The 13,109-nt window shown below is 39.1% G+C and overlaps 1 protein-coding gene across 1 annotated transcript in view; it reads right to left on the bottom strand.

Moving 5' to 3' along the window:
- Nucleotides 1-917: 917 nt before the first annotated feature.
- The window catches only part of WASHC5 (WASH complex subunit 5), a 36,914-nt gene continuing 24,722 nt past the window's right edge, over nt 918-13,109 (bottom strand). Inside the window, exons 17-29 of the mRNA XM_006278140.4 lie at nt 11,453-11,533; nt 10,788-10,889; nt 9,902-10,081; nt 9,205-9,329; nt 8,634-8,796; nt 7,741-7,843; nt 7,577-7,656; nt 6,548-6,651; nt 5,194-5,323; nt 4,476-4,572; nt 3,452-3,605; nt 3,116-3,203; nt 918-1,322 (exon numbers count right to left, since the gene is read on the bottom strand). Coding sequence (XP_006278202.1) covers nt 1,266-1,322; nt 3,116-3,203; nt 3,452-3,605; nt 4,476-4,572; nt 5,194-5,323; nt 6,548-6,651; nt 7,577-7,656; nt 7,741-7,843; nt 8,634-8,796; nt 9,205-9,329; nt 9,902-10,081; nt 10,788-10,889; nt 11,453-11,533 — 1,464 coding nt within the window. The 3' untranslated portion in view covers nt 918-1,265. The remainder of the gene's footprint in view (nt 1,323-3,115; nt 3,204-3,451; nt 3,606-4,475; nt 4,573-5,193; nt 5,324-6,547; nt 6,652-7,576; nt 7,657-7,740; nt 7,844-8,633; nt 8,797-9,204; nt 9,330-9,901; nt 10,082-10,787; nt 10,890-11,452; nt 11,534-13,109) is intronic.

The raw sequence follows: 13,109 nt of genomic DNA, 5'->3' as shown, positions 1-13,109 counted from the left end.
GGCGCTGGCCACTCCTGGGGCCGCTGCAGCTGGGGCGAGTGCCGCTCTGTTTCCTCTGCTTTGTTGCCTTGTGCAGCCTCAAGAGCAGCACCCCTCCCCCCACCCCTGCCCTAGTCCCAGCCTCACTCCCTCCCTTTCTCTCTCACCACCATGGGTTTGGTTTATATGCCATTCTCAGGGAACGCTTGTACAGCATAAATCAAGGAACACCTGTATGTAGAACCAGGGGAGTAACCTAACAGCTGAACTACAGCCTCAGTCTGTTCTCCTTGTCCCAGCTGTTTAATTGGCCAGGATCACTATAACAATCTCCCCAGCCCTTAATCACATACATCTATTCTTGTACCTGTACTGAACTGAAATAGCAACTTTTATTGCCTTGAAATAAGGGATAACAAAATGTAACTGTGTTTTGTTTCAGTGGGTCATTTGATAGGGTCAAACTGGCACCAAAAATATGGACATCACTTGGAGAAACAAATGATCCTCTATCCATTGAAATCAAGGGTTAAAACTCCTTGAGTTAGAGGGAAGGGCACTGGGTAGGACTCGGATAGGTTCTTCAGTATTCTCAGATAGGATTCCCAGTAAGGAGTGGACTGTGATGGTATAGTTCTGTAATGGCAAGACTAACCCCAATGGAAAAGGGGGTGGAGGCGGTGGGGAATAAAGGACAGAAGTTTTTTAGCTTTTGGTTGGACTATCATTTATCTTTAAATCCAGATAAGAGTCTGACACTGGAGAAGTGCAGGTTGCTGTCACTGCTCAGACTGGTAGACTAGAGACCCACCTATGTTGTCAGTGACTTCAGCGGTGCAAGAACAGGCCCAGGCTCCTCCACTGCTGTAAGTTCACCTTGGTGAGAGTTCTGAGTGGGAAAACTGGTACAGAGTCATCTGCGCACATAATTCATGCCCTTTACTTTCTGTTATTGCTTTATTTGTGATACAAAAATCAAATGTCCATAAACAGTTTTTCTGAACATAAAACTAAGCGATTTTATACATAAACTATTACATATAGCATTTATAAGATGTAGTAAAAAAGGGCACTGTTGTTTGGATGCGATAGAAATTGGATGATACCATGGTGATTAAACAACATTAGTTATACAGACTAGTGTGCATGGTTACGTTTTGTTCAAACAGTTGCAACAGATATTGCCCCAAAACGCAGAAAATACAGTTGTGAAGTGCTCTTTTCTTCCACATCCCCACCCACCCAGTGGCTTTGGACTTGCAGGAAGGCTCAGTCTTTTTCCATGTTCACAGAACAGTCCTGAATTCATCAATAATGAAACTAGGCACATGTGCTTCAACAACCTAACAGAAATGGAGAAGAATGAAGTCAATTTTTGATAGCCATATTCAGCCATAAATACAGCAAACACTGTCGAGAGATAATCACATGTTAATTGGTGGAGGGTCACACAGACCTATGTGAGCTACCTAGAGTCTACTTCATATACTTAAAGACCCAGATTCTTTTCTGAAGTGATTACTTGATGCATAACGGGGGGGGAAGGAAGGGCACAACGTTGGGAAACTATAGCCTCAGTTTAAGTCTGAGCAGACCAGTGGGCTTTTTAACTTAAACTACCTGACTATCAACCCATTGAAACATCATTCAATAATTAAGTCTGGAACACAAGCAATTTTCGTTCTGCCTCCTCAAACCCAAACATCAAAACTTCTCAGCTGGCATCACAAAATAATTGAAACAGGAGAGAATCTGAACCTACATTTCCCCAGTCTTTTACCCACAAGCAGCACTTAGCAGTGCCCTTTTTCAGGAACAGCAACTTTCTTTAACTTTTCATCTTGCTGATTGTGTTACAATCTATACCAAATGGTTTGACAAATACAAGTTTGGCCAAATGCGTAACTGTACACTAGGATAAATATGCTTATTGTCGTGATATAAAGTGAACCTTAGTGGGCCCAAATTATCATGACTTCTTCTCATGTGAAAAGCCAGAGGAGACTGTTTATTTTCTTGAGGAAAAATCTGCAACTAGAGGGCTTGTTTTGCCATGTACAGAACATATTGATAAACCCCTGCTTCTAGATAGAAGCCAAAGCATCCCACATTTCATCTGTTTTCACTTAAGACTGAAAAAATGTCTTGTAACCACCATTTCACTTTTTTTGATCAGCTCTAGGATACAAATTGGCTTCTCCAGGGGTCCATAAATAAGAAGGATAAGCATTTGTAAGTGAGAATGACAATAGATATGAGGGCAATTATACAAAGCCATGGGTCTGTGACACACATGCATACCCTATCGAAGGTATAAATTAAAAGGATTTCTAATGATGCACTCCCACTGAATAGCAGCTTTACGTGCTCTTTCAGCAGCTTTGTGCTGAGCACCTCAAGGTTTGCTTGCACTGAGGCAGTGACCGGCCTTGGCAAGGATGCGGTTGAGCATACCCTGCCTGTGCTTAGCCAACCACCCACACTGGTGTTCATAATCCAAGCCTGAAAGCTCTTCCGCAAGGCTAGTTCAGGCTTGCCCCCAGTGGCTGCTCTTGGGCATGCCAAAGCCCAAGTGCTGGAGGGTGGGTGCAGAGGCATGAGCCTGGAGTAGCTCCACAGATCTACTTTAGGATCTGGAGTGTGCCTAGAGGTTTGGGATATACTTGGTCCCATCCTCAGCAGGACCAGCCACTGTCATAGCACAGACAAGCCCTTGGAGGACTCAGTGCAACTTATTCACAATTCCTGGTCCAGAGCAAATTAATATTAGGAAACTGCTAGAAATAACACCTACTACACACAACAGCATAAAGCAGATTTAGTTCTTTTAAACAGTGTAAGTCAGTAGAACAGATGAAAATGTGCAGAGTCCTCCCTAAAGGGAGGAAAACAATCTATTATCCAGATCACCCAACTCTAGATTTCCATTAAAAACTAAGGACAGGAAAATGTAAGGACTAAGCATATAAAATACAAGGTTGACACACAGTTATCTTAGACTAACAGTAGAAAATTCGCCATATCCTCACTTAGTGTAAAAATCAGTGTTATTTAATTGGCTTTTATGTCAATCCCTCTTATATTAGTATTAATGCTCCTCTAAGTCCCAAATTGAAATCAGAGTTCTCTTACTTACCCTTCTGGGTAACTTTGTGTAACGAACATAATCTTCCAGGAACATAAGGGCACCCACTACATCGGCAGGCATTTCTGGTATCTTCTGGCTATTATTAACACATACACATTAATGAACCTCAGGCCTCTAGACATGGTGGTTTTGATCAGCTACTTACATAAGTAAAATATTAGGAAGTGCTAAGCTATCTATTCAGGTTGGTCAACATATTTTGCAATTTTACAAGAATGGCATACTTGGATGTAACACTTGAATTACGCATACTCTTAAAAATGACTGCAAAAGTTAATTTGAAGCCTAACAAAATAAGCAGTAAGAAAAGTGAGAACTCCATACCTTGTGCACTGCTCCATCGTTGAGCGAATAAACTGACCAATCAGAGCCAGGAACTGTTCCGTGTATCGTGAATGAAACTGTTTCAACAGCGTGAGGAGCCCAAGCACCAACGGGAGCCAGTCAATTTGGTCTGCTGGCTTTCTGCACACTACTCCTATATGGAAACAAAACATTTTCCCCTCTTTTTGATAAAGTAGAACACATCCTTAATATCAGAGCTAAACTATGGTTTATTCACAAAAGGCTTTATATCAGGCCTTTGCTTGTTTTTCATGAGCAGAGGTTAGCCCATGTTAGTCTGAAGTTAGGCAAAAGGCAGGGTAGAGATGCAACTTATAACTAACTGAATCAGACATGCATATATTGGGGGTATCAAATTGTTCAAGTCAAATCCAAGCCCAGCCACTCCAAATCCTGAAAGCTCTGCCTCACGTTTGGTGCCTCACAAGGGACCTCTGGGGGTATATGGAGGTGCACCGCTAAGATGCTACACCTGTTTGCTGCTTTTACAGTACCGTTTCTTAGATGAGTTGTGTGGAATGACTGATGAACTCTACTTGATCGGAGAAACAGTGCACTTTGATGCAAAAGCCACAGTTAACAGCTGAACAACTATTTCTTAATGCAGCAACCTGTTTTGAACTAAGTAACTTGTGAGCGCCCCAGATATGAATGATCTGGGTTCTTCTTCATTATACAGATTCCTTACAAACAAATGTGGCAATCCATATTTCTTTCACAGCAAATAATTTAACTGCATGAAATGAGGAACAGTACTGCAAGTTGGGCATCAAGCACCTGGATCTTGTATATTCTATTTCTTGAGCTTGGTTTTGTGCATAAAGATATGACTAAAAATTTAGGAACCAGTCTCATACCACTTTATCATATTTGAAAAAGTACACTTAAATTGTAAGTTACAAATGGGATAGTGAATCTATCAGAAGCCAAAGTGAGGCTATGAAAAGTTTGTATACACTTAAATGTACTTGTTCTATTTATATAACAGCAATTCATAGAATACCTAGATTTTTGTTATATTGCAGTTTGGGCAACTGGGAAATCAGGAACAGAAAGTTGACAGAGGGGAAATAAGGCAGCCGCTTTGTTGTTATGTATATCTGGAAAGGAAAGGAAAACACAATAGTTTTTACATAGTTAACATAAAAGCAGATTAACATGTTTCTATCTGCAACAGCTGAAGACAAACACAAAACACCACAGAGCTTGTGTCAGAATATATATACATGTATATGTGCGCGAGCGCCCACAGTGTATATTTTATAAATATATATTATATACACAATGCATTTATGCATAAGTATTATCTTATACTAGCCAATCGCCCGTCGAGAATGACGGGGCGCGGGGGGAAGGAAGGGAGGGACGGAGTGCCGTCACCCAATGCCCCATGCTGTCTGGTCCTCGGCGCAGCTTCGGAATTATGGCAGCGCTCCCCCATGTTTGGACCACTCTGATTGGCTGTTTCCATCAGCCAATCAAAGCGTGAATAAAGCATTACAGAAAGACTTAGGCTTTTATAATATTAGAATAAGTAAATAAAATACATACATACATACATACATACATACATACATACATACATATACACACACACAAATACATGTATAAAAGAACAATTGCTAACCAAATTCCAGTTTTCTGGAAAGATAACAACAATAAAACGGTTTTGGTCATAATCTGACACACTGGCAGATCTCACAGGGAAGTATGACTCTGACCTTATTCAATGGGTTACGAATGCCTGCTGCTTCTAGATAGGCAGTGATTTCATACAAAAGTGTGTTTTCTTCTTTTGGGTAAGGCAATGATGGATTCTGGTAATGGGCTTCAATGTCAGCCAAGACTGCTCTAAATGCCAAAGAGAGACATTTTGATTTGAAAGTGGTTAATTCAATTGTGATAGTAAAAGAAAAACTAAAGCCAGAAGGGATCTCAAGACATTATCTAATCCAACTCCTTCAAACCTTTTGTTCACAGCAGAATCATCTTTTTCTAAACTATCCCAGGCAAATGGTTGTCTAACCTGCCTTTAAAAACTTCCAGTGATGGTGATTTCACAATAAACCCTTCCAGTACTTCACCACCCTCATAGATAGGAATTTATTTCCAGCATCCAATCTAAATCCTCTTGTTGTCATTTAAGTCCATTATTTCTTGTTTTTCCCCATCCCCCATAGGCACACACAACAAATATCCTCTTTATGACACTCCTTTCTGCATTTATCCAATCCCGTCTTACTCTCTCATCTAAATAATCCCAATTCTTCAAATTTTTCCTTGTCAATTTCTATGCCTCTATATCATCCTCAAGGCTAATACTATACATTTCAGTTGAGAAAGAGAAATCCTGCTAATACGAAGAAACAATTTTCCTACAAAAGTTTTCTTTAGAAATTGTTAAGAACAATAATAATAAAATAAATACTGCTGTTAATTTTTTTGGATGCCCATTTTACTAGGTACTTTTACATATGCTCCACAGGTGTGCGCGTGTGGGGGGCAGCGCTTTAATTAGAGCAGCTCCGAGAGCTGCTTTAATTAAAGTGCCGCTGCATCTTGTATATTAGCATCCCCGCATTTAAAAATGGCGGTGGATGTGCTTGAACTAAAACTCGTTCAATGCTATACAACACACAGAAAACTGCTGGAATGCAGCAATTGCCACGACTCCAGCAGACTCAATTAATCAAATCTGCTCTGATGTGCTGGAATTCCAGCGCACTGGAGCAGCCTCTGCGCTCATGTATAGGCACCCCCGTATGCCAGGCACAGCACATGCCATGAGCTGTCCAATAAGAAGGGGTAAATAAAAGTGTAGAATTTGGCAAATTTTATACAATTTGACTGATTTTATTTCCAAATCCGATTAGAGTTTTAGGTATGTCCAAATGCTAAAGACATTAAAAGGCATCCTTTCATTGATCATTGAATGATTTTATTCCTGAATTTTATCTGAATCTGAAATTTAAAAACTTAGCCTGCATTTGGACTCATTTCCCTCAAGTTAGCTCATGTCACAACAATTAACATTGCAATGATACAGGCTGCTCTTCAATGAATTTTGCTTCTTACTTATTGAGATTTTCCAAAGCAGCTGCCAAATGCTTGGAGTCAAACCTGCAGGAGTAATTTAATTCATTGGTAATCTGTTGTCTTAAAATCTGCATTTGACCAACCTGTTAAAAAAATACCATGAAAACAAGAAGTTTAATAATTTTTTTTTCAAAACAATGAAAAAAAAAGATTGATTGTAACAATTTACAGTTGTATAAGGCTGTATATCGAGGGGGACTTAACTGCTTTATATATTTATTATATATCCACAAATGAATCATATATATGCAAAAAACAGACACTCATACACACACATACCATTTCTGTGATGGGCAAATGTTTGCTAAACTAATGCATTAATTTATAATACATGCTATTTTATCAAGCATTTGCCTACCACTAAAATTATACCATCTTTTAGGTTAACTATCATTTTTTTGATGCAGCAAAGCAGCTACATTACTCAACAGCTTTGGATAGAAACCTGATAAGATTTGAGAGTGTTCCTATGCAGAGGATCATTTCTTAACACAGTGAAAGTACGAAGGACCATTTCCCCCCTAACTCTGATCCTGCACTTAAGCTGTGCTGTGTACTGCCTGGGGATATACAAAGATAGCAGAAAGGAGACAAGGCAAAACGAAATTTGATACGCGAGATCCAACCAGTTGTGCATGTCATCCAATCTCATTGTCGTGTCATTTATTCCAAATGCTGAAATCTTGCCTAACTATCATAAATGTTCACAAGGGGACAAAATAACTGCTTGGTTTCTTTTCTTTTCCCCTGCATTACTTTGGAAATACAACTACAATCATTTAAAAGTACTAATATCATACTATACATCTTCTTGGGTTACTTAGAGATCTTCCACCCTTACGCTGCCCAGGTCCAGTTTTGCTCAATGCATTATAATGCATTAGAGGTACACAAGGGGATGTACGATAACTGCAGATTCAACTTTTAGATTAAAATATGTAATAGAGATCATATGACTTGATGTGCACTTTGTACAATAGTAACTCATAATTCTTTAAACAACTGTACCTTCATTATGGCATCCAGATATGCAGCCCAGATCTTCTGAGTTTTGGCAACTGCTGCAGAATAAATTTTGCTAGAGTTTGCTGTGGCAAAACATAAAAATAAGTAAGCATACGTGGAGATCCTCTAACAATAGCTTTCTTGAAGTCTACATCTCAGGTACTTACCTACAATTCCTTTGACTGGACTGACAGCATTCATAAGAGCTTTTAATGTTTCCTGTACTGTTCTGTCCCTGAGTATATGTCTCTGAAACATGCTGAGGAAATTCTAAAAAGAAACAGACATGCAGACTGATGCTTTATCCTGGTAGCATGCAGGATGCTTTATTGTAGTGAGTTCAATGGCAATTTTATTATTAGAACAGGAGCAGGGTAGGAAATCTCTCTGAGAGACAGAGCTGAATAATTCCAGCATGAATCTGTATGTTTCTCACTAACTGTTATTTTGTACTATGGTGGCCTGATGCTTGCATCAGTGATTAATATAGAAGGCATCAACCATGTGCTTACTTCATTTCACATTTAAGCAAAAACCATTTCACCTATACTCGGTCTCCTTTATTTGTTCCCAGAATATAGAATTCATTTAAGCCGTTTTAGAGTCATGAAACAAAGTTTGTGTTTCAAGTGCTGACTTGGTAAGAAAAGGAATTATACAGAATGGATACTTTCTTACTTATGTTAGGTAAAAATAAAAAAAGAAAGAAAATACACCACTCTAGGCATAAATCATCTAGCTCTTTATACAGGCATACGGTTTAACCTACACCTGGCCATGAAAACTGTACTCCTTTTGAGTGAGTGCTGGTTAAACAGTAGATTAAATGGGCAATTTATGGGGAAGAAGCAGCTAGAACAACTTTTAACATTTCAAATCTGAGGGCTTTTTGTATGTGAAAAAATGAACATTTGGGCTCAATTTTTTTTATGCGAAACTTTTATAAAAGGATTGGCAAGACATTTAAAGTGACAGATCAATCAAAATTGTTATTCCTTTAAAAATATTACTGGGCAGTAAAACTCAACATTCATGAATAAAGTAGAAACTCAAAGGTTACCTGCAGCTCCTTCACAATCATGAAACAGAGCAATCTATCCAAACCATTCAGACCAAAGGTGCCTAAAGTGTCTTGGATCTCTGAGAAGAGGCGGCTGTTGGTTACCTCCAGGTGAGTTTTGTTATCATACCATGTGTTCATTTGATCAATGTAACACGTTACTCTAAAAGAAAATTTAAACACAAATAACATCTTAGGAAAAACTATGGGATAATTTCTTATTATAAAAATAACTTTGATAAACGTTGGAGAAAACAGCTGCAGTGAACTAGTAGTGCTCTCCTCTTCACTGGGTTGTCATCTTTATTTAGTCCATATGACTCCAATTGGCTAACACGTTATAACAATTTTGGTAAAAATTGAACCAAAACCAACAACCACCACTTCAATCAGGTATTCTAGACTAATCTTAAAGGTACTGGATGATTTTTTGTTCTTAGTAGTTAAACACTGGATGATGATAGTGACAAAGAAAAGATAACAAGCAAAATATGTATTTATTTCAAGGGAGAACATTTTTTAGCACTTCAAAGAGATTGGAATGATGCAGTTTATGACGTCTGATACTCACTTTGGGTCTGTGATTTTCAGTATTTCTCTGCAAAGCCGACCGATAAATGTTACCGATTCATCTACAGGGGTGAATTTAGGGATTGGAATATGAGTAGACTGATAAATACTCTGCCAGTCTTGGATCTGAAAAACATTTTAGAATAATTTTAAAACATTACCCTCAGCCCTTTTCAACTTGGCTTCAAAAGAATTCTTAATTAAAAACAGAAAATAGAAGATTACGCAAAAGAAAAAGAGAAGGAAAGAACAGAGCTTTCATGAACAAAGGCAAGCAACTTTGAAAAAAAATAGATCTAGAGGGTGGGGTGGCACTTCTGGTTTCTCCAAGCCCCCATGGCCTGGGGCAAAGCAGCCTGCACTGCCTAGCCCCCACAGCCCAGGGGCATAGCAGGCTGTGCGGGGCCCGCCTTCTTGTCCCGTGGGGCTCGCAGGAAGGGCAGCAGGACACCTCAGATGCGATGGGAGAAGTGGTGGCCCGGGCCACTCAATTAACTGGCATGTTTTGTTATCTGGCATACCCCATTCCCAGGGGATGCCGGATAACAGAGCTTTTACTGTACAATGATAATGTGTAATTTTCTCTGGCAGGAGCAGACATAATCCATCATGTATGTTCACTGACAGGCACTATAACCAAATTTGAAGACACTTATGAGCTTTCTTAATCAATTTTTGAACAAGCAGCATGTTTGTACCTTTGTTCTTAAGAAGTTGTTGCATTCCTGTTCTACATTGTAGTTGATAATGCGAGACACTTCTTCTTGCCAAATCTTTAAACCATAAATGTTGACATAGTCCTGAATGTACTCAAAAGATCGATGGTACCCATCCATTGTAGCTGCCATGTCTTTCAGTTTTGGTCTTAATTGACTTGGCTGTAGAAAGGGTAATTAGAAAAAAAAAGGCTACAGGTCCAGGAGATGCAGGATGCAAAAGGAATAGCAATGATTAATATTCTTAACTGCTATAATGGGAATCAACCTATCACAGGCAGAGCCCTGATCTAGTTAAGGTTTCACTGTGTGCCCATTCACATGGCATAGGAGGCCCTGAACCAAAATACTTAAAACCCCCCCCAAAAAACAACTTATCAAGGGTTATTTGAGGTCTTGGGTCATTAGCAAAGATTATAGCATAAACAGAAATGTTTCAAATTTCCAAGGCTCATGTGCAGCGCCGAGCTTCTATGTCTGTGAAGCTGAGTACATCACTAGTACTTAGAGCTCAGGGAACTGTATTTCTTAGATACTCTTTAAACTGGCTTATGTGTATCACTGCCACCTGTCACAGGAAAACACAATACTTGCCAATCCTGAGTTTAGCAAGTGAAGAAAGGAGGGTTTTTTTCCCCTTTCTGTTAATTATATCTACCTTCATCACTTCTCTTGTTTTGTCATCTAAGTTAGCTGTTTTTTAATTTCAAATAAAGCATTTTAAATTACTGTACCCTTAAGAAGTTCAAAGGTGTACTCTTATATACAATACACAAACCTTGGTACACAGTGCTAGACATTATTTTTAAAAAGTTCCAGGGCAAGAGAGTCCAGTTAAGTTCCTGAATGGAATGTAACAAAATCACACCTTTGCTCTAGGGTGAAAGATGAGTCCTCTGTGAAGAGCCAGAGCTACTCGTTTTACTAGCTCCTTCCTTATTCCATCCTCTAACAACTGCTTTGGATCCACCTAGGTAAAAGAAATATTTTTTTCCAAGAAAGTCCAAAAAAATAATTTATCTAAAAAGCACACTATCTTTCTAGGAAACCGATTCTCCTCAAAAAGTAATTACTTAAGCTATAGAAAAGGACTATGCAACACCTTGGTGAAGTGCATGTCCTAAGTTCAAACTTTGCTTAGACTCATACAGTATGATTTAAGGGGCAGGTAATATGTGAAACATAGTAAAATACAATTAAAAAGTATCTACTGTCTTGAAAATGGTATCATTAGTGATGCCATAATAGAGGAAGAGCGGTTTCTCTTCAGATGAAGAAAGTTTAAAAAAAAAGTTTTGCGGTAACATTAAATATGAAAAGCATTTGCACAATAATTATGTCTTTAATAACCCTGACTTAAGGGATTTAGCGGAGTGCAGCTCCCAAAGCCAGGTACCAAAGTTTGAAAATTTCAGTTAAATTATTTGCTGTTACTTCTGTTTTCCCCTCAGAATTACGCACAAGCATAGATTTTTTATGCTGAAATGCTACCAGCCTTGCATTTATTTAATTCATTTTAACATATAACATTACCTTGATGATGCCAACTAAAGTAGTCTTCATCATAAGAATACCTTCCGTGAAAATTGAAATAGCATGGGTTAGCTTGGCAACCTTCAGAGAAAGGAAAAGGATACCATTCATTAGAGTCAAACAGTGATTTAAGTAAAAGGCACTGCAAAAAGCATCACATCAAACTTATTTTTTTATTACAAACTTCCTTTCATGCTTTAAACTTGTGGTTTTAACATTATACATTACCCTATCCATACACCCAAACAGTGTGAGTTTTTCTACCACAAATTCAGGTTGGCATTTTAAACAGCAAGAGAACAAACCAAAGGTGTTTCTTAAGCTATCAGCAGATGTCTCGTTTGACCTAGGACTGATTGTCCCAGGGTTTGACCCAGATCGAAATAGCAGCAGCACTGTCCTTTACACACACTACCCTTCCAAGCTGCATTGCTGCTCCTTCGCCAGTAGCTGGCCAGTGGGATAACTCAGTCTGATAGGCTTATCCCTCAGATGAACCACAATAACGACACAGAGCTACAACAGGATGTCTGGGGAAAAAGTGGCAGCACATTTTATCCAGTATATGTCAGAGGAACTTGAAGCAGGACAATGGATGTGTGCGTCCGTAAAATCCTGGAACAAAAGTCTCTCCCCCAAGACAAAAGTAACATCTGTTCGTAGCCTTCGAGGCTTAAGGAAAAACAGAGTACCAATTTCCTAAAGGCATAAATGGCAAGTAGATGTCTGGCTCTTTTTACTATTTATGTGTATAATGCCATTTATGTGAGGGTATGTCTACAATGATAGGGTCCCCCCTGAAGCTCATACCTGCTGACCACCTATGCTGTAAATCCCTATGGCTCACCCCCACTGGCAGTCTGAGCCTGCAAACGCTGCTGAACTTCCAGGTATGCCTCTGATTTGCTGCTCCTGAGCTCTTTTCTGTATTTGTAATTTAACCAAGTTCTGACAGCAGCAATCCCACAATTGCCTGTTCCTGACTTCCACCTTTTCTGTACCACACTTCCTCTACAAGCCTGTAAGTAGAAAAAAAGCAGGCTGCAGACATGTTGCACTTTGGAGCATGCAGACATTTCAGGAATCACTTCAACAACATCCTTCATTTTCTGAGGATCATTTTTTAAGCATTTTGGCCATTTCTTAAGGGCTTCTTTGGCTGGAAATGTCTGTATACTCACTATTCGGTCTGCTTCAAAGGCATTAGGAGGGCTTCAGAAAAGATGTCTGTTCCAGGTACAGATCTGAATCTGGCATGCAGTATTTAAAATAATTTAAGAAAGAATAACGCAGGTTTCAGACATCAGCCAGTCTTTGAGAGAATCTCAAATAACTGCAGTGACTTAATGAGGTACCTAGATTTTAGTCTGTATGCTGGCTGTTTGCACATGGAAGTCCCACTCAGGAGTGTTGGCAGAAACTATTGGAACAACATAGTTCTGAGTATCCCTGAAAGTGCTAAGAAAGAAGTTTGCTTGTGCACTCCCTCTTCCCCCCTTTATTTCAAGGAGAAAATGAATTTTAATTTATTGTGAAAGTTTCCAAACTGACAGCAGTGGTAAAGGAAGTCCTATAGCCCCAGAACACAACCCAACATCCAGAATATGTTTTCCTTTCTGTCACAAAATCACCATGCATTGATCTTGCCTCCACTTCT

Source organism: Alligator mississippiensis, chromosome 3, assembly GCF_030867095.1.
Source record: "Alligator mississippiensis isolate rAllMis1 chromosome 3, rAllMis1, whole genome shotgun sequence".
In the NCBI taxonomy this organism is placed as follows: domain Eukaryota; kingdom Metazoa; phylum Chordata; order Crocodylia; family Alligatoridae; genus Alligator; species Alligator mississippiensis.
The sequence above is the reverse complement of the archived record's forward strand: the minus strand, read 5'-3'. Positions and strand labels throughout refer to the sequence as shown.